The sequence below is a fragment of the Strigops habroptila genome, chromosome 14, assembly GCF_004027225.2.
Source record: "Strigops habroptila isolate Jane chromosome 14, bStrHab1.2.pri, whole genome shotgun sequence".
In the NCBI taxonomy this organism is placed as follows: Eukaryota; Metazoa; Chordata; class Aves; order Psittaciformes; family Psittacidae; genus Strigops; species Strigops habroptila.
In genome coordinates, this window is record NC_044290.2 from 4,249,481 (window position 1) to 4,270,027 (window position 20,547).

General features: G+C 42.4%; 1 protein-coding gene across 9 annotated transcripts in view; it reads left to right on the forward strand.

Moving 5' to 3' along the window:
* Positions 1–20,547, forward strand: part of FOXK2 (forkhead box K2) — a 72,287-nt gene that overhangs the window by 14,246 nt on the left and 37,494 nt on the right. For 7 of the 9 annotated variants that reach the window (XM_030506203.1, XM_030506199.1, XM_030506205.1 and 4 more), the window contains one exon: positions 5,025–5,087. In XM_030506203.1, the coding sequence (XP_030362063.1) occupies positions 5,026–5,087 (62 nt within the window). In that variant the 5' untranslated portion in view covers position 5,025. Of the gene's footprint in view, positions 1–5,024; positions 5,088–5,925; positions 6,635–20,547 lie in introns of those variants that run through there. The other 2 variants (XM_030506202.1, XM_030506201.1) reach the window with 2 other exon arrangements.

The window sequence follows — 20,547 nt, forward strand, 5'->3', positions numbered from 1 at the left end:
TAAGTTGTTCAGGCTTTGGCTATGTGATTAAAAATAACAATGCTACATACAGGGATATGAAAAATAGGTCTGCTATCCTTTTCCTTATAGGATTATTCTTCGTGTGCTTTGAATTCACCCAATTTTCTTATAGAAATCTTAAAATATCTGTTATGGAACATGAGGTTGTTCTCACTGTGCTTTTGCCTTGTTACTTCGATAACATTTGTCTCTACTGAAAATAATTGCAATTTCTTAACCTTTGTGTAATAGTGTTTTCATACTTCATCATCTCAGTAACTCCTCTCTGAACTTCCTTAGTTCTGTAGTTATCCTTTTGGACAGAGTAAGAACCATATCAGAGAAGACAGGCATAAAGAGAAATAAACCTGATTTTTTGTTATTGTTGTTGTTTTGGGTTTGGGTGTTTGTGGTTGTTTTTTTTTTGCTTACTATTGGCTGAGGGAATGGCATTGATTTAAAAAACTAAACAAAAAAAGTCCAAACCAAAACCAAGCTGACTTTGATAAGTTTCATTTCTCTTCTCATGAAATGACAACTCTAAATTAGAATGCTCTGTCATGAAAAGAATATTTTAGCGTATGTTTTTCTTATTGATGATTATTAGCTTACACTCAGTACTGGTTTTAATTCGCCTTTAGTTATCTGTTTCATTTAGGTTATTCGCATTTCTCTAATTCCTGTCTGGTTTTGATTAATGTAACTCATTTTATCATTTACTCATTTGCCTACCCTATCTTACACTCTCCACTCCCACTTGCCTGCTGTTTTCTGCCAACCAAACTACAACTTCTGTTTTTGTTGAAGTGGCATCTGCTGTGTATAATGGTACCGCAGCAGTTACCTCCTTCGGATGCCTGAAACATCTCTTCCAGATAAGATGGACCTTGGCAGCTTAAGCTGCTTCTTTTTCTTTGCAAGGTTTAGTTTGTTTATGATACTGTATCATAAAGGTATGTGATGTAGGATTGCAAAAAGGAGACTGAAAAATAATTACTCTCAAAATTAATTAAGAGTAAAAACCTTTCTGTCATGGTGAATAGACTCGGTGTGTTCTAGTGGGGCTGTTTCTCCTAGAGAGGAGTGCCAGCCTTTCTTTGGTTTTGTGGAAGGATGAACCTCTAATGGCAAAAAAAAGGCAAATTTGCTTGAAGACAAATCTTACAGTAGAATTGTGCTTAAATGGGGTCATAACTAATAGCAGTAAGTACTGATCAACAATAAAACCAGAAAGTGTTGCAAGTGGTAAGGTTCAGTTTCTCTCATTATGCTTCAAGACTTCATAGTGGTAGAACTTTGTTTAGAAGTGGCTCACAAAACATTAAAAATGCTTTTGAATCATCAGGTCCAGCTTTCTCTGAGGTGTTAAGATTTTAAAACGGAAGCGAGAGGAATAATTAGCAATTTATTTGGCAAAGCTCAGATGCCATGCAAGGCTGGATTGTGAAGTAATGGAGGCTTTGCATTTCCAGTTAACGCAGGGTAGCGCTGCTGTGCCTTTTGAATACCCTTCTGTGCCGTTGGTGTTTAGCACTGCTTGAGGAGCAGCCTCCTCTGAAGGTGGGTGCGATGCTTCAGTTTAAGGCGTGAATTTGTACTTTCATGCTGTTGCTGAAAGCAAACCGCTGCGCGCTGTATCCCTCGGTCACTAACCGAGCCGCCTGCCCGCCTCCCCGGACCGCCGCAGGGCGAAGGCCTCTCCGCACAAAACTGCCTTTACAGCCCAGGAAGGTGTGCGTTCAGCCCGGCTGTAACGGGAGCGCGGGGAGCGTAGAACAACCCCGGGAGCACTCCCGGCACCCGCTTCTCCTCACAGGAGGCGCCGGGGCCTCGCCGTGTTCACAAACACGCGTCACCACGGTGCGGGGCGGGCGGGAAGGCAGCAGCGCCGCCATAAGCCGCGGGGAGCGCTGGGTAAAGGGCGGGAAGCGCGCGACTCCCCTCAGGCGGGCGGCCATCTCCTGAGGCGAGCCCGCCCGGGGCGATGTCGGCGGGGAAGCTGGTTTTGGTTCGTACAGCGCTGACTTCTTTTCTCTCCGAGGTCAGCAGTACGCTAACAAGGGACTAGTCGAGGTCAGGTAGCTGGTTTTGCCCTCCCCAGTTCCTCCTACCAAAAACCCCTGTTCATCTGGATGTCTTGGGCATTCTTAGGAGTATTACATTTTCCAGCCTTCCTATAGGAAAAAAAAAGCCTATAAAAATTAACTTTTCAGGTATAGCTCTTTATTTTCTCCTGTTGATTTTAAAGTCACTTCAGGAATGGGCTGGGTCTGTAACTAGGGAGCTGCACACCATCCCAATAATTTCCTATTAATACTTTGAAGTAATTACATGATGCTTTTATAACACTTTCCCCTTGACCAAAATGCATTTTTGAGAAAACAACTAAGTTGCAGCACTAGTCCCACTAAGTTTTACACACATGGTTAAATTTAAGCATGTAAAGAGCTCCAGTATGGTTTGGGGGATTACTTAAAAATGTGGTTGTATATGGCAGTGTTTTTGAGGCTGTGTTGGAGAAAGTTGTTATTGCTTACAAGGGGCTTCTCACCTATTAAATAGGAAAAGATGTGTGCTTGTCAGGTGCCGGGATATCGATACGTGAAATCTTCATTTGGCTGTGCAGGTTCTGGTATTTGAAGTGCTTATCTCGGTAAATCATGTCTGAATTTTACTGAGAAGTGGTTTTGCCAATTAACTTTGTAGGGTTTTGTTTAACAAAAATCAAATCTCACTGGAAGCTTGTGACACTTGCTGCAATAAAAAGGTTATGGATAGCTCCTAACGGCTTTTAAAAGCTCTTTAATGCTGGTTGTGTCAAAGTAAGCAATTAGGGTCACTTAATCTACTTGATTATTCATCAATTTCCTCTAATAGTATTCCATGCTTTTGGATACGGGAAAATGTGCATCTTGAGAAGGCTGCTTCACCACTTCATAGCCCTCAGTACAGGGCACATATATGTAATAAGAAAACCAAATAAAGAAAACTTCATTATGTGATAGTTTACAGCACAAGCAGGCTGTAAATGAACACCCTTGTGTTGCTATAGCTTCAAGAAAAAAAGAACGTGTCTAAAAATATGTAGTCATTTAAAGCAAGTTGGTCAAATAAAGTAGTATTAATGGATTAGACCTTACATAGTCTGTATACATTTGTGTTCAAACTAGGTCAGATTGTTTTAAGTTTAGATGATGGTGGGTAAGGTTTGCTTATTCTTCATTTCTGTGATGCTGCATAATGCCATGTGGAGTGGTAACAATGGGCTGCGTAGTTCAGATGTGGAGGAGTGCAGTGGGTGCTTTGAGACCTCACGTAGTGTCAGTGGCAAGTGCAGCAAATAAGTGCCTCAGAAGATTGTTTTGGTTGGTATCCTGAAGCCCTGATTTTGTCCTGAGTAGTTATGGTGGATGCAAAGTAGGCTCAGCTTGTAAGGAAGAAAAATGTGTGGAAGAGTAGGTATGTGCTGTGCAGCTCAAAGATCAGGACCAGGGTATGTCCAAGGAATGATTTCTGGGGAACCAAGACACCCAGAACAGTGTGGGAGAGCTGTGTGTAAGTTGTTCTACCACATCTACCTGCTCTGTCTCCTGCTTTGCCCAGCAGAGAACAGAATGGCAAGTGGGCAGGTCGTAATGACCCGTGACCGCACAATTTTGTGAGGTCACAAAGTGTCTAAATCCACACCAGTTTAGAAAAACAGGGGCAGAAAGGTCTCAGCTGTCCTCTTAAAAGGAATATAGCTTCTGACAGTGGAATTTGGTGTTTGCTCTATGGTGTTGCCAATAGAAAAGTCAACAGACTTTCTGATGATGTTCAGTCACTTTTTTTAGAGAAGCATACTGACAGTTGGACACTTAAAGAGTAATTTCAGTCTGTACTGCAAAGCTGCTCAGCATTCTGTGTCGATAGCTGTGTTCTCTATGCTGTTCCATCATGAAGAGAACAGGAAGGTGTATCAGCTTTGTGCATTTAGTACTGGATGTTATTAATAAATTAACACAAATTAACAAAGTTGTGATTCACATAATGGAAAATGTTACGGATGCGTTAATGCCTTGAACTTTTGCAAACTGAGCAGCCACGAGAGTGGTGGGAAGTGCTGCTGGCCAGATGGGAATTCACCTGCATGCTCTCCCAATCTGCTGCTTTCTCTCTCCCTGCAGGCGCAGGGGGGGTTTAGGAGATGGAAATCCACGGGTAGCTCTCAGCTGGTGTAACCCTCAGGATCCCGAACCGGTTGATAGCAAAGCAGGCACAACATTTCTATAGTTGCAGTGGAGCCAAGGGATAAAAAAAAAGCTGCGAATCAGGGAGTCATAACTAGCTTTCTGATGCTCCACATTTTCTGTGCCAAACATATGTTGGGATAGAAGAAAGTCTGATTCTAAATACCAAAGTGTGGGCAAGATTTAACTAAAGTTTTCTGTAAAAGCAACCAAAGCTCTAAACTGTTGCTATATTTTGCTGCATGCAGTGTGCGTATGTGATTGTATAAATGGACTTACCCAGTACGGAATTGTGTTGTAGCTGCTTAGAAGAAGTGCTGTTACAATCCCAAGGGTAGAAATCTGGTTTGCCATAACTCTGCAGGTAGCAGGCATCGTGTTCTGTTCCGAGGCATACATAAAATGTTTCTACAGATCTGCTGACTCAAATGTGCAAAATCCAAAGTTTGAATTCTAAATGTACTACTGGATCTTTGCTAGTGAGTTGATTGGTTTTGTCTGAAGCATAAAAATGGTTTTAAAGATGATTTTCAATTCCTGCAGAGCACTGAATAAAAGATTTAAATGTATTCTGAATTACTAAATAACAGTGAGCTTCAGTGCTGTAAAAAAGCCGAAATAAACAACAAAACCCCCTTCTAAACATAAAGTGCTTGAGAATACAGTAAGGCTATCTCGGCCTTTGAAGCGTTTGCAGGTTTTATATTTGTATATATACAAAAAAGTGTTTTAGCACTCTCTCCACAGTTTATAGCCAAAAGTGTTTCTCAAGTTTTTACTTCTCCCTTCTAACAGGATGCCTGGTCCTTGTGACAGCCAGAGCGGGGCACGGAGGCCGTGCGGGGAGGCTTGGAGCAGGTAAAGTGTTCTGCTTGCGGGTGCTACGTTTGACAGCCGAGTACAGTTAACGTGTGTTTTGTGGCAGCGTGTTCAGGTGGAAGGCACGGGTGTGGGTTCTGACCTTGTCCCGTGGTGTGCTTTCTGTCATGACTGGGGGCAGGGGGCCGGGTTCTTTCCTTGCTCTTTGTGCCCTAGTTCCTGTGAGGAAGCGAGAAGTAAAGCCGAGTGAGGTGTGAGCACTGACTTACCTGAAACTTCTAAATGTAAAGCTTTGTACTTGTTTTACGGATGTTGCAAATCTAGTTGGGGAGTCACCTCCAGCTTTAGCTAAGCCGTGGGAGACTATCCCATGCTCGTGTTGTGTCACACCTGTGTTTTATTTTCCTGTGGTCTTTTAAGGCTACACTTGAGCAGTTACGAAGCGCTTTCCGGGCGCATCTCACCCCCAGCACTGTCCGGCCCCCCCATTTGCTGTATGCGGCCATTCCCGGGCCCTGCTTCGCGCCGTTCCCGCGGGCGCTGCTCCGTAGGGCAGGGCTGGGGCCCTCGCTGCCCGGTGACAAACCCCTACGGGCCCACGTGAGGCGCCGCCAGCACTGCTCAGGGCCCCAGCACGGGGCTGCACCTCACCCCGTCCCCGGGGGACCGCGAAGAGGGGGCGGCAGCAGTCCGGCCTCCTGCAGGTGCCAGAGGCGCGGAGCCCGCCCCGGCCCCGAGAAGGGAAGGGACTACCGGAGGAAGATGGCAGGCGGGCCAGCACCGCCCTGTGCCACCCCCCACCCTCCCGGCCGGGCGGGGAGGGGCTGCCCCGCCGCTCCCTCGGGCCGCCAGCGCCGCGGCAGGCCCCGGAGCTAGGCGCAGCGCTTCTCCCGGCGCCTCCGCCGGGCGGGAAGGGCTGCTCCGCTCCCCCCGCGCGCGGATCTGCTCCGTGTTTTCCGGGCCTTTCCCGTGCTCTCGGGCCCCGACACTCGAACGTGCTGCGCGGGGCTGGCCCCGGCGCAGCTCGCCATTGGCCGCGCCGCCATAGCCCCATGGGCGTGCGGGCCGCGCATTGGCCCGGCGTCGCCGTCCATCAGCCAGCGGCGGACTGCGTCAGGTTGGGTTGAGCGGCGTCCCCTTCCCTGCCTGTGTCTGGCGGCGGCTGCGGCTGCGGGGCCGGTGCGGGCGGAGGGGCGCAGCGGAGGGCGGCCCGCTCCCTCGCTCGCTAAGATGGCGGCGGCGGCGGCGGCGGCGGCCGTGGCGCGGCTGGAGGGCCGGGAGTTTGAGTACCTCATGAAGAAGCGCTCGGTGACCATCGGCCGCAACTCGTCGCAGGGCTCGGTGGACGTGAGCATGGGCCACTCCAGCTTCATCTCCCGGCGCCACCTGGAGATCTTCACCGCCGCTCCCCCGCCGCCGCCACCGGCCGGCGCGGACGGGCCGCCGCCTCCGCCTCAGGGGGACCCCGCAGCTGCCACCGGCGGCGGCGGAGGGGACTTCTACCTGCGCTGCCTCGGCAAGAACGGCGTCTTCGTGGACGGCGTGTTCCAGAGGCGGGGGGCGCCGCCGCTGCAGCTGCCCCGAGTGTGAGTAAAGCAGGGGCCGGGCCTGCTGTCCTTCCACGGCACACCGGGGCCCGCCGGGCCGGCCCGGGCCCACCCTCCGGCGCCCCGGCGCGCCGGGCTGCCCCGTCCTCCCCGGGTGGGCTGGCTGTCGCGGCTTGGGTGGTGCTGCTGCTCATCCGCGCCGGTTGTCCCCGTTGCCGTTTGGCTGGCACATGGTGCCTGACAGGCGGGGAACCGGCCTCGTCCTGGCGATACACGCGAGCGGTGCCCTAGGCCTCCTTCCCGCCAGTCTCTCTCCCCGCCGCCCGGCACCACCCCGGGCACCGGCGGCCTCGCATGCTGCCCTCGAATATGTCCTTCCTCCGGCGGCACGTCCACTTCCCGCTCCAGCCCCATCGGCAGCCGGTGGTACAGGTGGGAAGCGTGAAACCTCGGCAGTATTGGGGCTGGGGGTTGACAATCGGTCACCTTCCTCCCATGCCGTGTCTGGCACGTAGCAATATCTGAGTTTGGGAGCAAACCCATCTGCAGCAGTGCTTGGAGGTATTGTAATTAGCAAACAGAATTGGAACACCCTTGAAGTATTGTTTACGTGCTTCACAGGAAACCAGTCAAGTGGTTGTCCACATATCTGGGATTTCTGAATTTCAGATCAGTGCCGAGTACACCTTGTAACACCCTCGGTGCATTTGGAGAGTATAGGGTGACTGTTTTGTGCCTATGATTTGTGGAAGCTTCTGCTCTTTGCCTAATTGTAACGTTTATTTATATGCTAGACTGAATCAGTCCACGTGAAATACTTCTCCTAGTGTCAGTGCTTAAATGTGTTTCCTTACATGACAACAAATGCAGTAAGAGTTTTTAAATGGTAATACGTTCCTTTAAACATTACCAAGTATTAACTAAATTTTCTAGGGGAATATGCAAGGCCTACCTACTACATTTACTGTAAATGAGTAATCTGTGTTCTGAGGGAGTTGCATGTAGGAAAAGTGAAAGTGTCTGGTTTATATGTTTTAGTTGTCTTGATTTAGAAATGCCTAAAAGGTTACAAGTGTTTTACCTTTATAAAACATAGCCATTAGTGGCACAGTCTTAATGGCTTACATGTTCTTTAAACTGTTGTTTACGATATTGATGGTATATATTTTCCACTTTGATGTCTTAATGTTAGTTTCCCCCACCTGGTTCCTCTGTGCAAATCAAATTGTCTACCTTTCTGCTTTCTAGGAAATGCTCCTTCTGAAAGGGTTTACAAGTGCCAGTACATGTAGAGTTGTATAATGATGAATACAGTTGGAGGACTTGTTTGACCTTTAAATGGAACTTCTATTTTTGCTTTCTGCGTTTTAATATTAATAATCATTTGGCATGTGGTAATCTGTATTTTAAATCTAACACATGTATGAAATAGAGATCGAATGCTTTTTGTCTTTGTAAACAGTTTGGTATAAGACACTAATTGCAAGCAAGTAATTGTGCATTATATAGGTTGATTGCAAACAGGCTAAAATTAGTTTGAGTAATGTAGTCACTAGCATTCTGTTAAATACTTAAGACCTCAAGGAAAAAATGAGTACTGCTTCTCCATGCTGGCCATGTACTTATTGACTTGTAATTCGTTTTAGTTCTTTCTATCAGTGTTGCTTTTTAACGGAAAGAAAATTCTGAAGGATTTTTGTGTGTTCCCCTTTGTATCGAACAATGATGAAAACTTGTTGTGCAGCTAACATTTCTTCACGAGTTGGCATGTGGGGGTGGTGTTTACAGAAACCAAGCATTTGCTTGAAACTGACTGTTCAGTGATTACCACCATTTCTTAGACTGCACCCTGCTAGTCTTCAGTTTCAAGATCTGTAAGCCTGGCTGAAGTACTTATCTCCTGGTTACAAAATGTAGGTGTGATCTTCCACCCAAGTCTTGTAAATAAAAGGTGGCATACCTTCAGTCCTGGCTGGGAACAATGGAGCGGTGTGTACGCTGGCTTTCTTGAGTCAACAAGCAAAGGGTGTTATCTTGAAGGGCAGGCAAAACCTCCAGGGTCATAGTTAGATTGGTGATTAAGATCAAATACTGCTTTATTAAAAAAAAAATAAACCTATTTATAAAAGGAAAGTCTGACTGGAGTTGCGTAGGGAAATAGTCGTTTAATTATTTGCAAAGCCTTTTTTGTCTGTTTTAAACACGGGAGTCTTCAAGCAAATTCAAAGCAGACGTTATCTGTTATAGCGAGTCATTACTGTGAATTACACATGACTAATATTGTTGGTAGCCGTGTTCTTGAGTTTCACTGCAGATTTAACTGGTCACGCTGAAGATCTGCTGGATTTTCAGAATCACACCGTGTCACTCCAGTGTAATGTAAACATTAATTAACAGTCGAAATATGATTGGAAAGAAAGTAGATTTGGTGTCAGTTCAAGACTGATGATTGCTAACCTGCAGCTCAAGTAATCACTAGATCTGTTTTTGTTGTTGTTTAATCCTACTGTGTTGCCAGTAATATGCTTTGCCTGTGACTACACAATCATTTGAAATTTTAATGGCAGGTGAAGTTTAAAAAAAATCAGGGTGCCCTGTTCCTTCTGTTTGTTTTTAAGTCATCCTAGAAACCAAGAATGGAGGGTTCATTTCTGGTTTGTCTCATTAATAGTGACTTACAGATGACTCCAAGTAAAATATTGTAACAGACTTGAAATGTCTGATTTGTCACTAATAATTTTTGCAGTTCCAGTGCCCTTGGCCTTTTTTTAAATTGTTTTTTTTTAATTTCAGCACAGTGTTTAGGTATTACTTTATGTTATTGAACTTCCTGGTTTTGGAATGGAAAAAACAGAAATACAACTTTCGTAGTCTATGCATAACACACGTTTCTAACACCCGGGGAAATTAAATTATTATTGTTAGAGTATACTTTTACCTGTAATAAAGGAATCTTTGTTTCTACAGATATAAATGCCATGAAATGTGGAGTTACTGTGCATTAAGATAACTGTTCTGGTTGCTATTTTTAATACGTCCCTGGAAGTCTTGCTCACAATTCAAATGTTTAAGTTCTCAAGCAGGAGGTAACAGCAGTGGGAAGTGTGTTTTTTGTTTTTCCAGTTCTTGACAGACTCACCTACCTACTTGTGCATATACAAACCAGCTGTCGTCTTGTTAGAGAAATAAATGGGGGGGCTGGGGGCAAAATAGCAATTTTTGTGTTCATGTCCAGTAAGCGGGTCTCCTGTCAGTATCATGACACACAGAGGCATGGGACGAAAGAGGTTTTAGTCTCCTGTTACAAACCAAAGCAGCTCAATTAGTCTTTTACAGTTACCTTTAAGATGCATGGACTGTTACTCTCCAGTTTCATAAAAGTTCATGGTTTTTAATTGGTTTCATTTTGGTGCTTGTCAAATGTTTCTGGACTTCAGTGAAAGCACTGTTAGGATATATTGCTAGGTAAATAATCGCATTAATATTTGACTTTTGAGGTGCTTGGCTTGAAAAATACCTTTTGTACGGGGCATAGCAGCAGTTGTTGACAGAGCTCTTGTATACAGCTTTTGGAGAGGCAGGATTCCAGACAGATGTAACTGATACAGCTGGAAAAGCAGACTGACTTCTGGGTACATCTTGGCTCTGAAGAAGTTCTTTTGTTTTTGTTTTTTGTTTTTGGGTTTCTTGGCTGTGCTTTGTATGTTAGTGTTTGAACTTCATGAAGATCCTGACATCTTGGGTTGGCTGCCTCCAAGACAGTGTCTTGTTTCATTTTGACAAAACTATAGATTTTGTCTATTAGTAATTACATTTAGTTTTGTGGAAGTAGGTTTGTGAATCATAAACAAGATACCACTAACACAGGAACAACATTTCTAAGTCAGACCGAAGATGCAGCTAGTTCATTACCTGCCTCCAAGAGTAGTCAATAGCAATGCCTAGGGAGGAGCAGAAAAATGGATAAAGGCAAATGGATGGGTTTCTCTTGTTTTCCGGTTTGGATTCCAGAGTCAGAGTTGATTTTTTTTTTTTTTTTTTTGAGTTAAAACCACTTACTGTCTGCATTTTCTTCTCTCTTCTTCAAAAAGTAATTTTTTGGTTTTGTGTTTTTTGTTTTTGTTCTTATCCCTGTAAACCTCTTGTACCCACAGCATCCTTGGGCAGTGAGTTCCACAACCTAACTGAGCCCCAAATTTGAAAACAAAACCCCTTCTTTTTGCTGAGTTTTTGAAACTTGACACCTGGTAATTTCATTTGATGTCGCTTCAGTTAACTCTTTTTTATAAGGAGAGGCAGTAAATGGTTCTCCCATTCGGTCATTCATTTTGGTAGACTTCTTACATCACTAAGTATGGCAGCTCTTACAGTAAACCATGTCAAATACATTTTCCTGTAGCTTAACATTTACTAAGTAATCCTACGTCAAGCCTATATGATTGCAATTAAAAATGTACTTACTTGTGTTCTCGTGTTTTTTCCCTCTAATATACAAGTATATTCAGTAAGTAAATTCCTTGGAAAAGTTTGTGTTCAGCCTTACCTGAGCAGGAAATAGTGCAGCAGATTGTAGAGAACCTCTGAAGCACCATTGCACTTTTTTATATTGTCTTATTGCTGTTACTTCAGTTCTGTGCAGGGTTTGATTGCTGTAGGAGTTTGAGCCGTGGCTGCACACATGTGTGATCTCACTGGAAACAACTGAGGTTTGGCTTCCCAGTTGAGGTGAATGGGTCATAACGTCTCCTTTGGTAGCGCTGCTTGCTAGCTTAGGAAGAATGTTCTTTGCTTGGTTTTTGGCTTATGGTTATGTTTTAAAGATTTTTCTTATGAATATAAGCATTAGATTTCCTTAGGAAAAAAAAACAAAACACTTTTTTCAGGGAATGTATTTGTAAATATAGATGAATACTTAGGCTGGATTGGCATGTGCTTTTTACCTTTCTTGGCCACACTTTGGGTAGATACAGTTGCTCCTAAGGACGACAGCTGGCTGAAATGTTTTTGAGACCTTCTCAGTGCTTTGTGTTCAGAGGAGTATTTTGAAGCTCCGTACTGGTTTTATTTAGACTATGAATTACTTAGAGGTTATCTCTAAGCACAAAACTAAGAAATGTTGGACTTGGCTGTGTCTTATGAATCAGACTCCAGAAACTTTTGTTTACTTTCTTTAGCAGATGCTGTGCCGTGCCATAATGACTAATAAGGTTAACTGGGCCATGTTATAGTGGTTTTGGCTACTCTCAAGTAGGATTTGCAAATGTCAAGCCTCGGTAACAGTAGTGTTCTCACATCAGCAGATCTGATTGAAAAGGAGTGTGGGAGGAAGAAGGTAGAGCTCATGTTATTTGAAAGAGAAATAGAGAGATGAGTGTGAAGTTTCTATAGTCATAATTTGTGTTACAGTTGGTTCTGTCATTTCATTTTTTTCGTATTTCCCTCTCAGCTGCACACATCTTATGAGTGATTTTTCTTTCTTGTTACTGAAGCAGCATTGCAAATTGGCATACACCAGTCAGGTAGCTGAGGTAAAGCTTAAACAGTTTTGTATTCAGATTAATTCACACTGCCTTGCTTTTTCCATTGGTATGATTGATATGTATGTGAATCTTCCTTAACTGGTTCTACAGTTTTACTGACCTTACAAACCTCTGTAACTAGCTATGGGAGTAAGTACATTCTTTGTTCATGAAATACTGTAAACTGGGAAATCATCTAAAAAATTAATGATTTCTTTATCGTCTGTAAGTTCCAGTTTTATGACACAAGCAAGATTAGCCTTGTTTTGGTTTAAAGGTGCAAAGTCAGTATTAAAACTGTCTGTTCCAAGAATCTGTAGCTGAAAGAGAGTTTTGGGATTCTTACCTTCAGTTGTAATGAGGTAAGAGGTATGTAAATAAAATCATTCCATGCTTTGCATTGATTAAATCAAAATGCAGTATTGATCCTCAGCTGTGAAATGCACCATGGTTGAGTAGGAAGAGACAACTTTTGCGATCAGATAAGTGTAAGTTAAATAAGTTAATAAAGAAAATAAGTTGATCTTTCAGCCTCACTTTTCAAAATAAATGTGTATGATTAATTTGCTTACAATTGGGAAATGGCATTGTCATGTAAATATTAGTCCTTCATGAAGGAAGATGTGTTATAAAGAATAATTCTGCTGTGGAGGAATTCTGCTGTTGGGTTTGGTTGTTTTGTTTGTTTTGGGTTTTTTGAGCATGTGTAGTTCTTGTGCAGAAAGCAAAGGATTTTTTTTCAGTCATGCCTAAACTCTTCAAAATGAGATGATTGCGCATGTGAAAAATTCCACTGTATTTTTCAGTAAATACAGCAGTGCCTTCAAGACCTCTCAAGTCCTATTAATTCATATAAAATTATGTAAAAACACAGAAAAAAAAAATTTTCAAAGAATATAACACACTTGTCATGTGGTAGCACGAGTGAGGCCAGTTCTCTTGCAGCCTATGAGGAGTTTCCGCAATACTCTTGTGTTTACTAAAAAGCTCATGTCTTTCATGGAACTTCATACTGAAGTACTGGGAAGGTGGTGGCTTTATCTACTGTCTCACTTGTTTTCGTGATAAAAAGTTGATGTGTAGTGACATTTGTTTCCTGCGACTTCCTGCCTTTAAGGAGTTTTTTGACCTAGATAAAGCAGTCAGAGGGGAGGAACCATATTTATTCTGCAGCTCTTCCACACTGGATGGCATAGAAAATAAATGTTATATTCTTAAGATCTCATCACTGCTGTTTTATTGCTGAAGGGTGCTGAGGTTACTTGAAGAGCTAGTGCAAATCTTTGTAATTTTGTTATACATCATTTTTTAAAGGGCTAAAGAAGGTTTGGACATGATGGGAATCTCTGCGTTTGTGTGTGTGATTCTGCTGCAGCTATTGCATGTGCTTCTGTGCTGTTGTGTCCTTCATGTTAGTACTGCGAATCACAAACTCTGACACAGCATCATCTTCAGGTCTGCTGTACAGTTGTGTGTTTGTGCAAGTAGAATCTTCAATATTCGAAATTTCAGACTGTCTTGAGTACTTATGTGAAGACATCACCTTTTTGTTTGTCCATGTGCACCAAACAAAATAAAAACCATGAGCAGATTGACAGTTATGTCTGTGCTAAACTAAACATGCCTGTTGACTTCAGCAAGATGGCTCACATGGATAAAGATGCATATGGAGTTGAGCATTTGTAAAATCAGAGCTGTAAAGTAAAAAAGCCAGAGACGTGTCATTATCACAGCTTTATGAAGCGTAACAAAATTAGTATAAAGTTGACTGGAAGTAATTCTAAGTTAGTGTTAATTTAAGGTTTTACATAAAGAATTATGGAAGGGACCTTCAGCCAAACCCCTGCTGAAAGCAGAAGTGACTTCAGCATTAGATCAGACTGCTCAGCACCTTGTCCATTTGAATTCTAAGTATCTCTAGGGATGGAGATAACTATGACTACGGAAAATGCTTCATGTAATTACCAAATATCTGTATTTCCAGTTTAGCAGAATTTTGGGAATACACAGGCCGATTTGCATAATTGTGCAGCTTTGCACTGAGTCATGAGAAAAATAGTTGGTTACTACTTGGTATTGCTACTTGATACTGCTCTTGGTGATCTGAAGTAAATGCAGTTGCTGACAAATATTTACAGATGATACCAATGTTGGTAAATATTGTCCTCGCAAATCATGAGGACAAAAAATGGATTTGGTCAATCCAATAAAAAAAAAGGCATCTCAAAAGGTATCAGGCCAGATCTCCAGGGTAGGAAACTGCTCTGAAAAGTCGTAGTAGAGTGCATTTGAAAGTCCTGACTGAAGAGAAATTGTTAGATGCCTGTGCTGAAATGATGTGTCAAAGCCGAGCAATGTGATGATTGTGTGGAAACAGAGGAACTGTATCAGGGAGTACTGAGAGGTGCTGGAACTTCACGTGGTTCTGGAATTAAAAGCTGTGTTAAAGAATCTTTCAAAACTGCAGGGGTTTAAGGGGGTGATTGCTAAAAAGAATTGAAAGCTGGAGGAAATCCCTAATAGTGAGGGACTTAAGGCGTTCCGTATGTTTGTCTCCTCAGAAGGGAGTGCAGGTTGGCTGGATTGGTGTGTATACACTTTCATGGGGGTGAATTAGACTGCTGAAAGGCTTGCTAATGGGTCAGACACAGGTGTGGGAACCCAGAGGCTGTGAATTAAACTCTCAGGGTTTGGACTAAGTGCGTATTTTTAGTACTAGTGGAACAGCTTATTAAGAATAGTAGTATCTGTGTCGCACCATCTTCTGCTGATCGAAAATCAATATCTTTTTGGAAAAGGTGCTTTAAAAAAATAAACCTTGCTGTGGTCAGGTGCAGTACAGGTGCACCTATGAGGCCATTTCATGGCTTATGGCTGGAAGAGGTACAGGTAGGTGAAGCTTCTCAGCTGTTCAGCCTTTACTTCCCCTGCAAATCCTTTTTAGTATTCTGCCATTGGTTATAGCAAGAGACTTCTTATGATGTGTTTTAACAAGGAGTCAGTGCTTGGCTGGGTTTTTAATTAAAAATGCATCAGACATGTAGTTGGGCATTTGTTTGTTTACACTTGCCAGCAGTGTTTTCTCATGCAAATGATTCTGCTGCTTTTGTTCAGTATCATCTGAGTCTTCCTATTGGAGTGCACTGGAATGTTTCAAAGATAATTTTTATACAATACACAGTGATTCTTGGAAAATTCTTTTTCTTTAAGTAAGTCTTGGATACAGCTCATGAGGTATAAGCCTCTTAGTTCTCGTGTTGATAAGAAGTCAGGTTAGCATGTAATAGAACAAGTATTTACACCTTGTACTGAAATTAAATTCAAGTTTTGTAAATCACTTAAATGAAGATGAATGTGTGGGTTTGGTTCAGACACGGGCAAACTAACAAGTTGATATAAGTTGCTTTCAAATTCTGTGTTTTACTGACATGTTGCAGTCTGGGAGCAGACCATTTGCTGACCCTTCTTTGTTCTTCCTTTTTGTTCCCCCATCACAGCTGGGAAGAAGTAGTTTAACTTGCATTGAAGCATGAATTGCCTCAAAAAAGTATACCTGAAATGGTTGTGTATGGGTAGTGGGTTTACTACCTGTGAGGTAGTCTGTTATTTATGAACATACAAATGCATAATTGTGTGGGAGCTATTTCTTTTTTCTTCTTCTTTTAGACCAAGAATATGTGGAAAAAAATTGATTTATCACTTTGTCCTACGGACATATTTGAGGTGTTCTAAGCAGAGTATAGTTTGAGCAGACAAGGCTCAGTTTACATACTTTAGTAGTAGGCAGGCTTGTTGGTTACAATCTCAATGCAGTAAACACACAAGGAAAGTAGTTGGAAAGTATAAATGTTGACTCTTAAAAGAATTTCCCTCCTTAGGTGGTACTGCTGTCTTCTGGCCTGTCTAGATAGAAGGCTGTGTAGCAGTAGGGGAGACAAGATTGAAAAGACCAAGGCTTAGACAAGAGAAGGGTGAAGGTACTCCTGCAAAATTCTGTGTGGGGATAAGTTCAGATTTGAACCAGGGCAAGCTGATTGTTTAAGCAAGGAAAAAAAAGTAAAGAGGATGATTTTAGCTTTGTGCCATGTGCAGGTTAGAAAAATGGAAGAGAAAACTACATAGAAAAAATGAGGATATAGGCCAATGTGTTTTGCTTTAGGATATGGAGAGGGTATTAGAGGAGTTTGGAGTTGTTCTGTGAGGAGGAATGAAAGGGTTTGTTAGGACACTTGAAAAAAGCTGGGGAAAAAGTTGAAGATCATCTCAAGTTTAAGCACCGAGACTTAAAAGCAATACAATTGTTATCCTTAGAGAATGTGAGGAGGCTCTGACTTTGTTACTCAATTTGTGATATGTGATTCAGAAGAAGCTGGGGTCTCATTTTTTAGAAACATAGGCTGTGCTTTGAGGAGCATGGAGCTAATCTGGTGTTTCACTGCTGCTGAAATGGAGCATGGGAGGAGAAGGTCTTGTTTTCTGCAGTGCTCACAGCTGCAGGTTGCTCTGGCCTTGAAGCTCATCAGATGTTCCGTGAGCCGCTGCTGGCTGCTTTTTTGCTATTTTGGGTGGTTTGCATTGAAGTGGCTCCCAGAGAGGTCTGGCAAGCAGCGGAGCTGGCACCAAGCATGTGGCGGGGCTGCGCAGACTTTGAGCAACAGTCAGCTTGCTGTGTCTTGTGGAATCGTACGTTAAGGAATTGCAGTTACAAGAGCCATTATGCTCTGTAAAATAAAAAATGGAAAAGAAAAGAAAGATCCAAAACAGTAGAAGAGCGAAAATTATTTTGGTGTATTAAAAAAGCATTTGCAATGTAATATAAAAATGTTGAAATCCTAAAAGTTGCTGAGGCAGCATGCTTTGTGAGAAAGGGCTGTGCCAGGTATGTGTTTAGAGTTAAAAAGTTAAAGAAATTTTCCCAGGAAATCTGTAAATTTGCTGAAGTTGATGATGCAGGTAGATCTGGATTTCCTGTCTTGTCTTCTGAAGGTCCCTGCTTGATAGAATGCAGAAACATCTCAAAATAAAGTTGTCGTTTGAGAGAGAGCTTCTTCCTTTCTCTCTTTATGCAGAACAGTAAAACCAGGCTGCCATTTCAGAGAAGTTAGTAGTCAGTAAAGAAATGTAGTTGATCCAGGCTTCCCAAACTACTTAGGTAGCAGGCTTGGGAGTAGCTCTGCTTTTGCTTCCTGTTCTGATGTGACTTGACTTCTCACTGTCACTCTGAGACATCCTTCAGAGGGAATGAGGTGAAACATGTAAGTAAAACAATCATGTGGAGCAGGAGCAGAGCATCACAAAAAGTGTCCTTCATTTCCAGTGTGGTATCCAGTGGACTTGGGTGCTGAGAAAAGTTAGTAGGCATGAATTATCATCAATCACAGTCCTGTTTAGAACTTCCACAGATGTAAGCATCAAATAAGGTATTGAGCAAAGATGTGTTAAAGGAAGCAAGTTACTTCCTTCCACATGTGAGTATTCTGGGTGTGGCTGGGTTAGGTTCAGATAAGATTCCTACTAGGTACTCTCCCTGCCCTGCCTTACGTGGTTATCCATTTATTTGCTTGTTTTGGGGTAACCAACAGAAGCACTTTCAGTTGTGTGTGTTTACATCTGCTCCAGGATGTTCTTTCACCGGGTGGAGGGGGTTGATGGCTTTGTCCTTTCTGCCCTTTCATCTTACTAAACGTATTTGCTTTTTAGTAGCGTTAGAGGCTGCAAGCCAAAGGATGAACTGTTGTGCTGTTCAAATGATATGAAAACACTGCTTTGAGGAGTGTGCAGTCTATTCTTAAGTAATTTTACTAAAATTGCTAAGTTGGGTAATAACATTCTCAAGCAGTCCTACTTCCAGTGATACAACCAAGAGTTAGAGTATAGCCTTTTTCCTGCCAACACTTTTGTAGCTACATCACTGAGTTGAATAAATGCAGTAGTTAAAGGTGGTTACCCTCTGCTATGAATGTGGGTTCTGAAATGAACGCAGGACTAAATTCAGAATTTAGGGTGGGCTCCGCTGCTTGTGGCTCATTGTAGTATTATTCAGTCAGCTTTCTAGATATTGATAATCGCTACAAACATTTTGGACCTGGAAACCACAGTGAGTATGTCAGTTGAAATGTTCAGATGCCAGGCACATTTGGCAACACAGGAAAGAGATGCAATAGGTAAAAACCACAGTAGAACTTCAGTTGTTTGTTTATCCTCTTGAATTGAAATTCAAGCCTGTGTTTTTAAAACCTTTTCCTGGTATTGGTCTGTCCATAAAGCTGAGAAATGCATCTAGTCTGTATTATCAGCAAATTCCAGACCAATTTAACAGTGCTCAAATGCCTTGTGAACCCTGGCAAGACAGAATAACCTGCAGTGAATGGCACAAAGCTGTATCATTTCTTGCCTGTTTCATTACTTGGTTCTCAACCGTCTGCATCCCTTCTCTTTTTTCTTTCCTCCTGAAGGGCTGCGGCTTCTGAGGAGTGCTCTTGTTTGAGCAGAATCACATAGTGGCTTGAGAAGTTAATGTGAGCTGATGAACTGTACAAGTTCTTGTGAGTGGTTAAGCAGAGTAATGGGGTGAGATGAAGGTAACAGTGAGCAGCAAGCTGACAAGAGAACAGGCTTTTCTGGAAGTGTTTCATTGTTACTTGTCATCTTGGCTTAAGTATCCAATTCTATCAATGTCCAGGTTTTCTGTGACAAAGCTTTCTTCGTTATAACTGAAATTCTGCCAGAATTCTGTTGGAACTTGGAAACAATTTAATTTTCTTAGCTGTTTTCTGTTTTGAAATGTTTTGGGTGGGCTGACGTGCTGGTTTCTCATATAGTATTTTTTTCCTTAATTGCATGATAGGATATAGGGAGTATTACCTGTTCCAGGTGAAAAAAATCAGCGCTAAAGAAATGTTAAAAGAAACGTGTCCAAAGCTGAAATGAGAAACTCAGTACACAGTTGGGAGAAGAATTCAGCTCCTTCCACCTGTCTCTCTTTTAAAGATGCAAGTTAAATTCTGAAAGCAGTTAGTGACCATGATTTTAAATTTCCTTCATGAATTTTGGCCTGTTGTGAATGGCTTTTACTGTGTGCTGCAGCACTAGCAGCCAGAGCAATCAGCTGCAAGCACACCCTAGTACACAAATGTTTACTTTCCTGTCAGTAGTGAAATAACCCGGCTTGGTTTATGGTGTGGTTATTCTGAGGTTGGAAGATTGTTGAGCCTGGAAGAGATCACTAACCCCAGCTTGCTACTTAGCTATAAATAAGTTTGGTCTGCTGTGGGCTAGTAAGTACTCAAGATTCTTACGTGAGGTTATTCACTATTATCTAAGGCTATCAGCAAAATGGGTTTTAAGCCTTTAAAGAAAAGCAGCATGCAAACCATGCCAAAACAGAAAAAAAACCAGAAAAAGAATGAAAGCAGCATGTGAATGTAGGTAATTCAGCCCTCAGTCAGACGGATAAAAACAAAGTCTGCAGAAGTTTTAAGTTTGGGGTTAATGTGTTATAGTTATTTTGGCTTAGTAGTAGCTGAAAAAACATTACTCATGTGTGTCTGTATGTTGTTTGTGTTAGTTGGACTGCAGCTGAGTAGTGTGCCCTAAAATAATTGCACTTCACCTGAAAAGCTTAAAAGCATGGTTATATGGAATACAAAATAACCACAATGTCTGAGTATGTGATTTTGAATAGGAGAAGTAATAGGATGGTGGACATGGAGAGGAAGGTGTTGCTGAGGAATTGATTATGGTGGTTTAATCGGAAATGTTAGTTGTAAAAAATAGGCTTTTCTACAGTTTTTGGAATTAAGAAAGAAAACCCTGCAGTTGTGGAAATGAATATGGGAGATGACAGTGTAGAAATGTGCTGCCCAAGTCTCTTTGGGGAGGCTTGGGAATGCAGGATGTGGTTTTGTTTTCCATAATCCTTTTGATTCCATTCTTGTACTGCAGTGTGTTTATGTGCCTTATCTCCAAGGTAAACTATTGTGTCTGCAACTTGTTCTTTTTGCAACGACATTTGATATTAGTAGGATTCGGTGGTGGTTCTTCCAGTTAAATGTCTTATCTTGAAGGTCTAAGTAGTTGAGGGTTAATTACGTTCAGATAAACACAGGTGAGTACCAGGGAGGTTGGATGCCTGTTGCAGTGACATTGCATTTCAACCTGGAGATCCCTGGGCTGTGATTAAGGAGGTGTTGGGTACTGGATGTGTTACACTAATGCAGTTTTGTCCTGCTTATGACTCTTTTGCCTTTGTGGTAGTTGCTTGTTCAAACTTTCCCCAAGAGATTGAAAGAAAAGAATATGTATGACTGCCCTCTGTTTTCACAGGGACATTCTGTGATAAATGAATTGCTGACTGAGAACATACTGACAGTGTCTGGTCCAGAAGAGCAAGAAGTTGGGCTGATAAAGTTCTTCATTGAGTGAAGACGACTT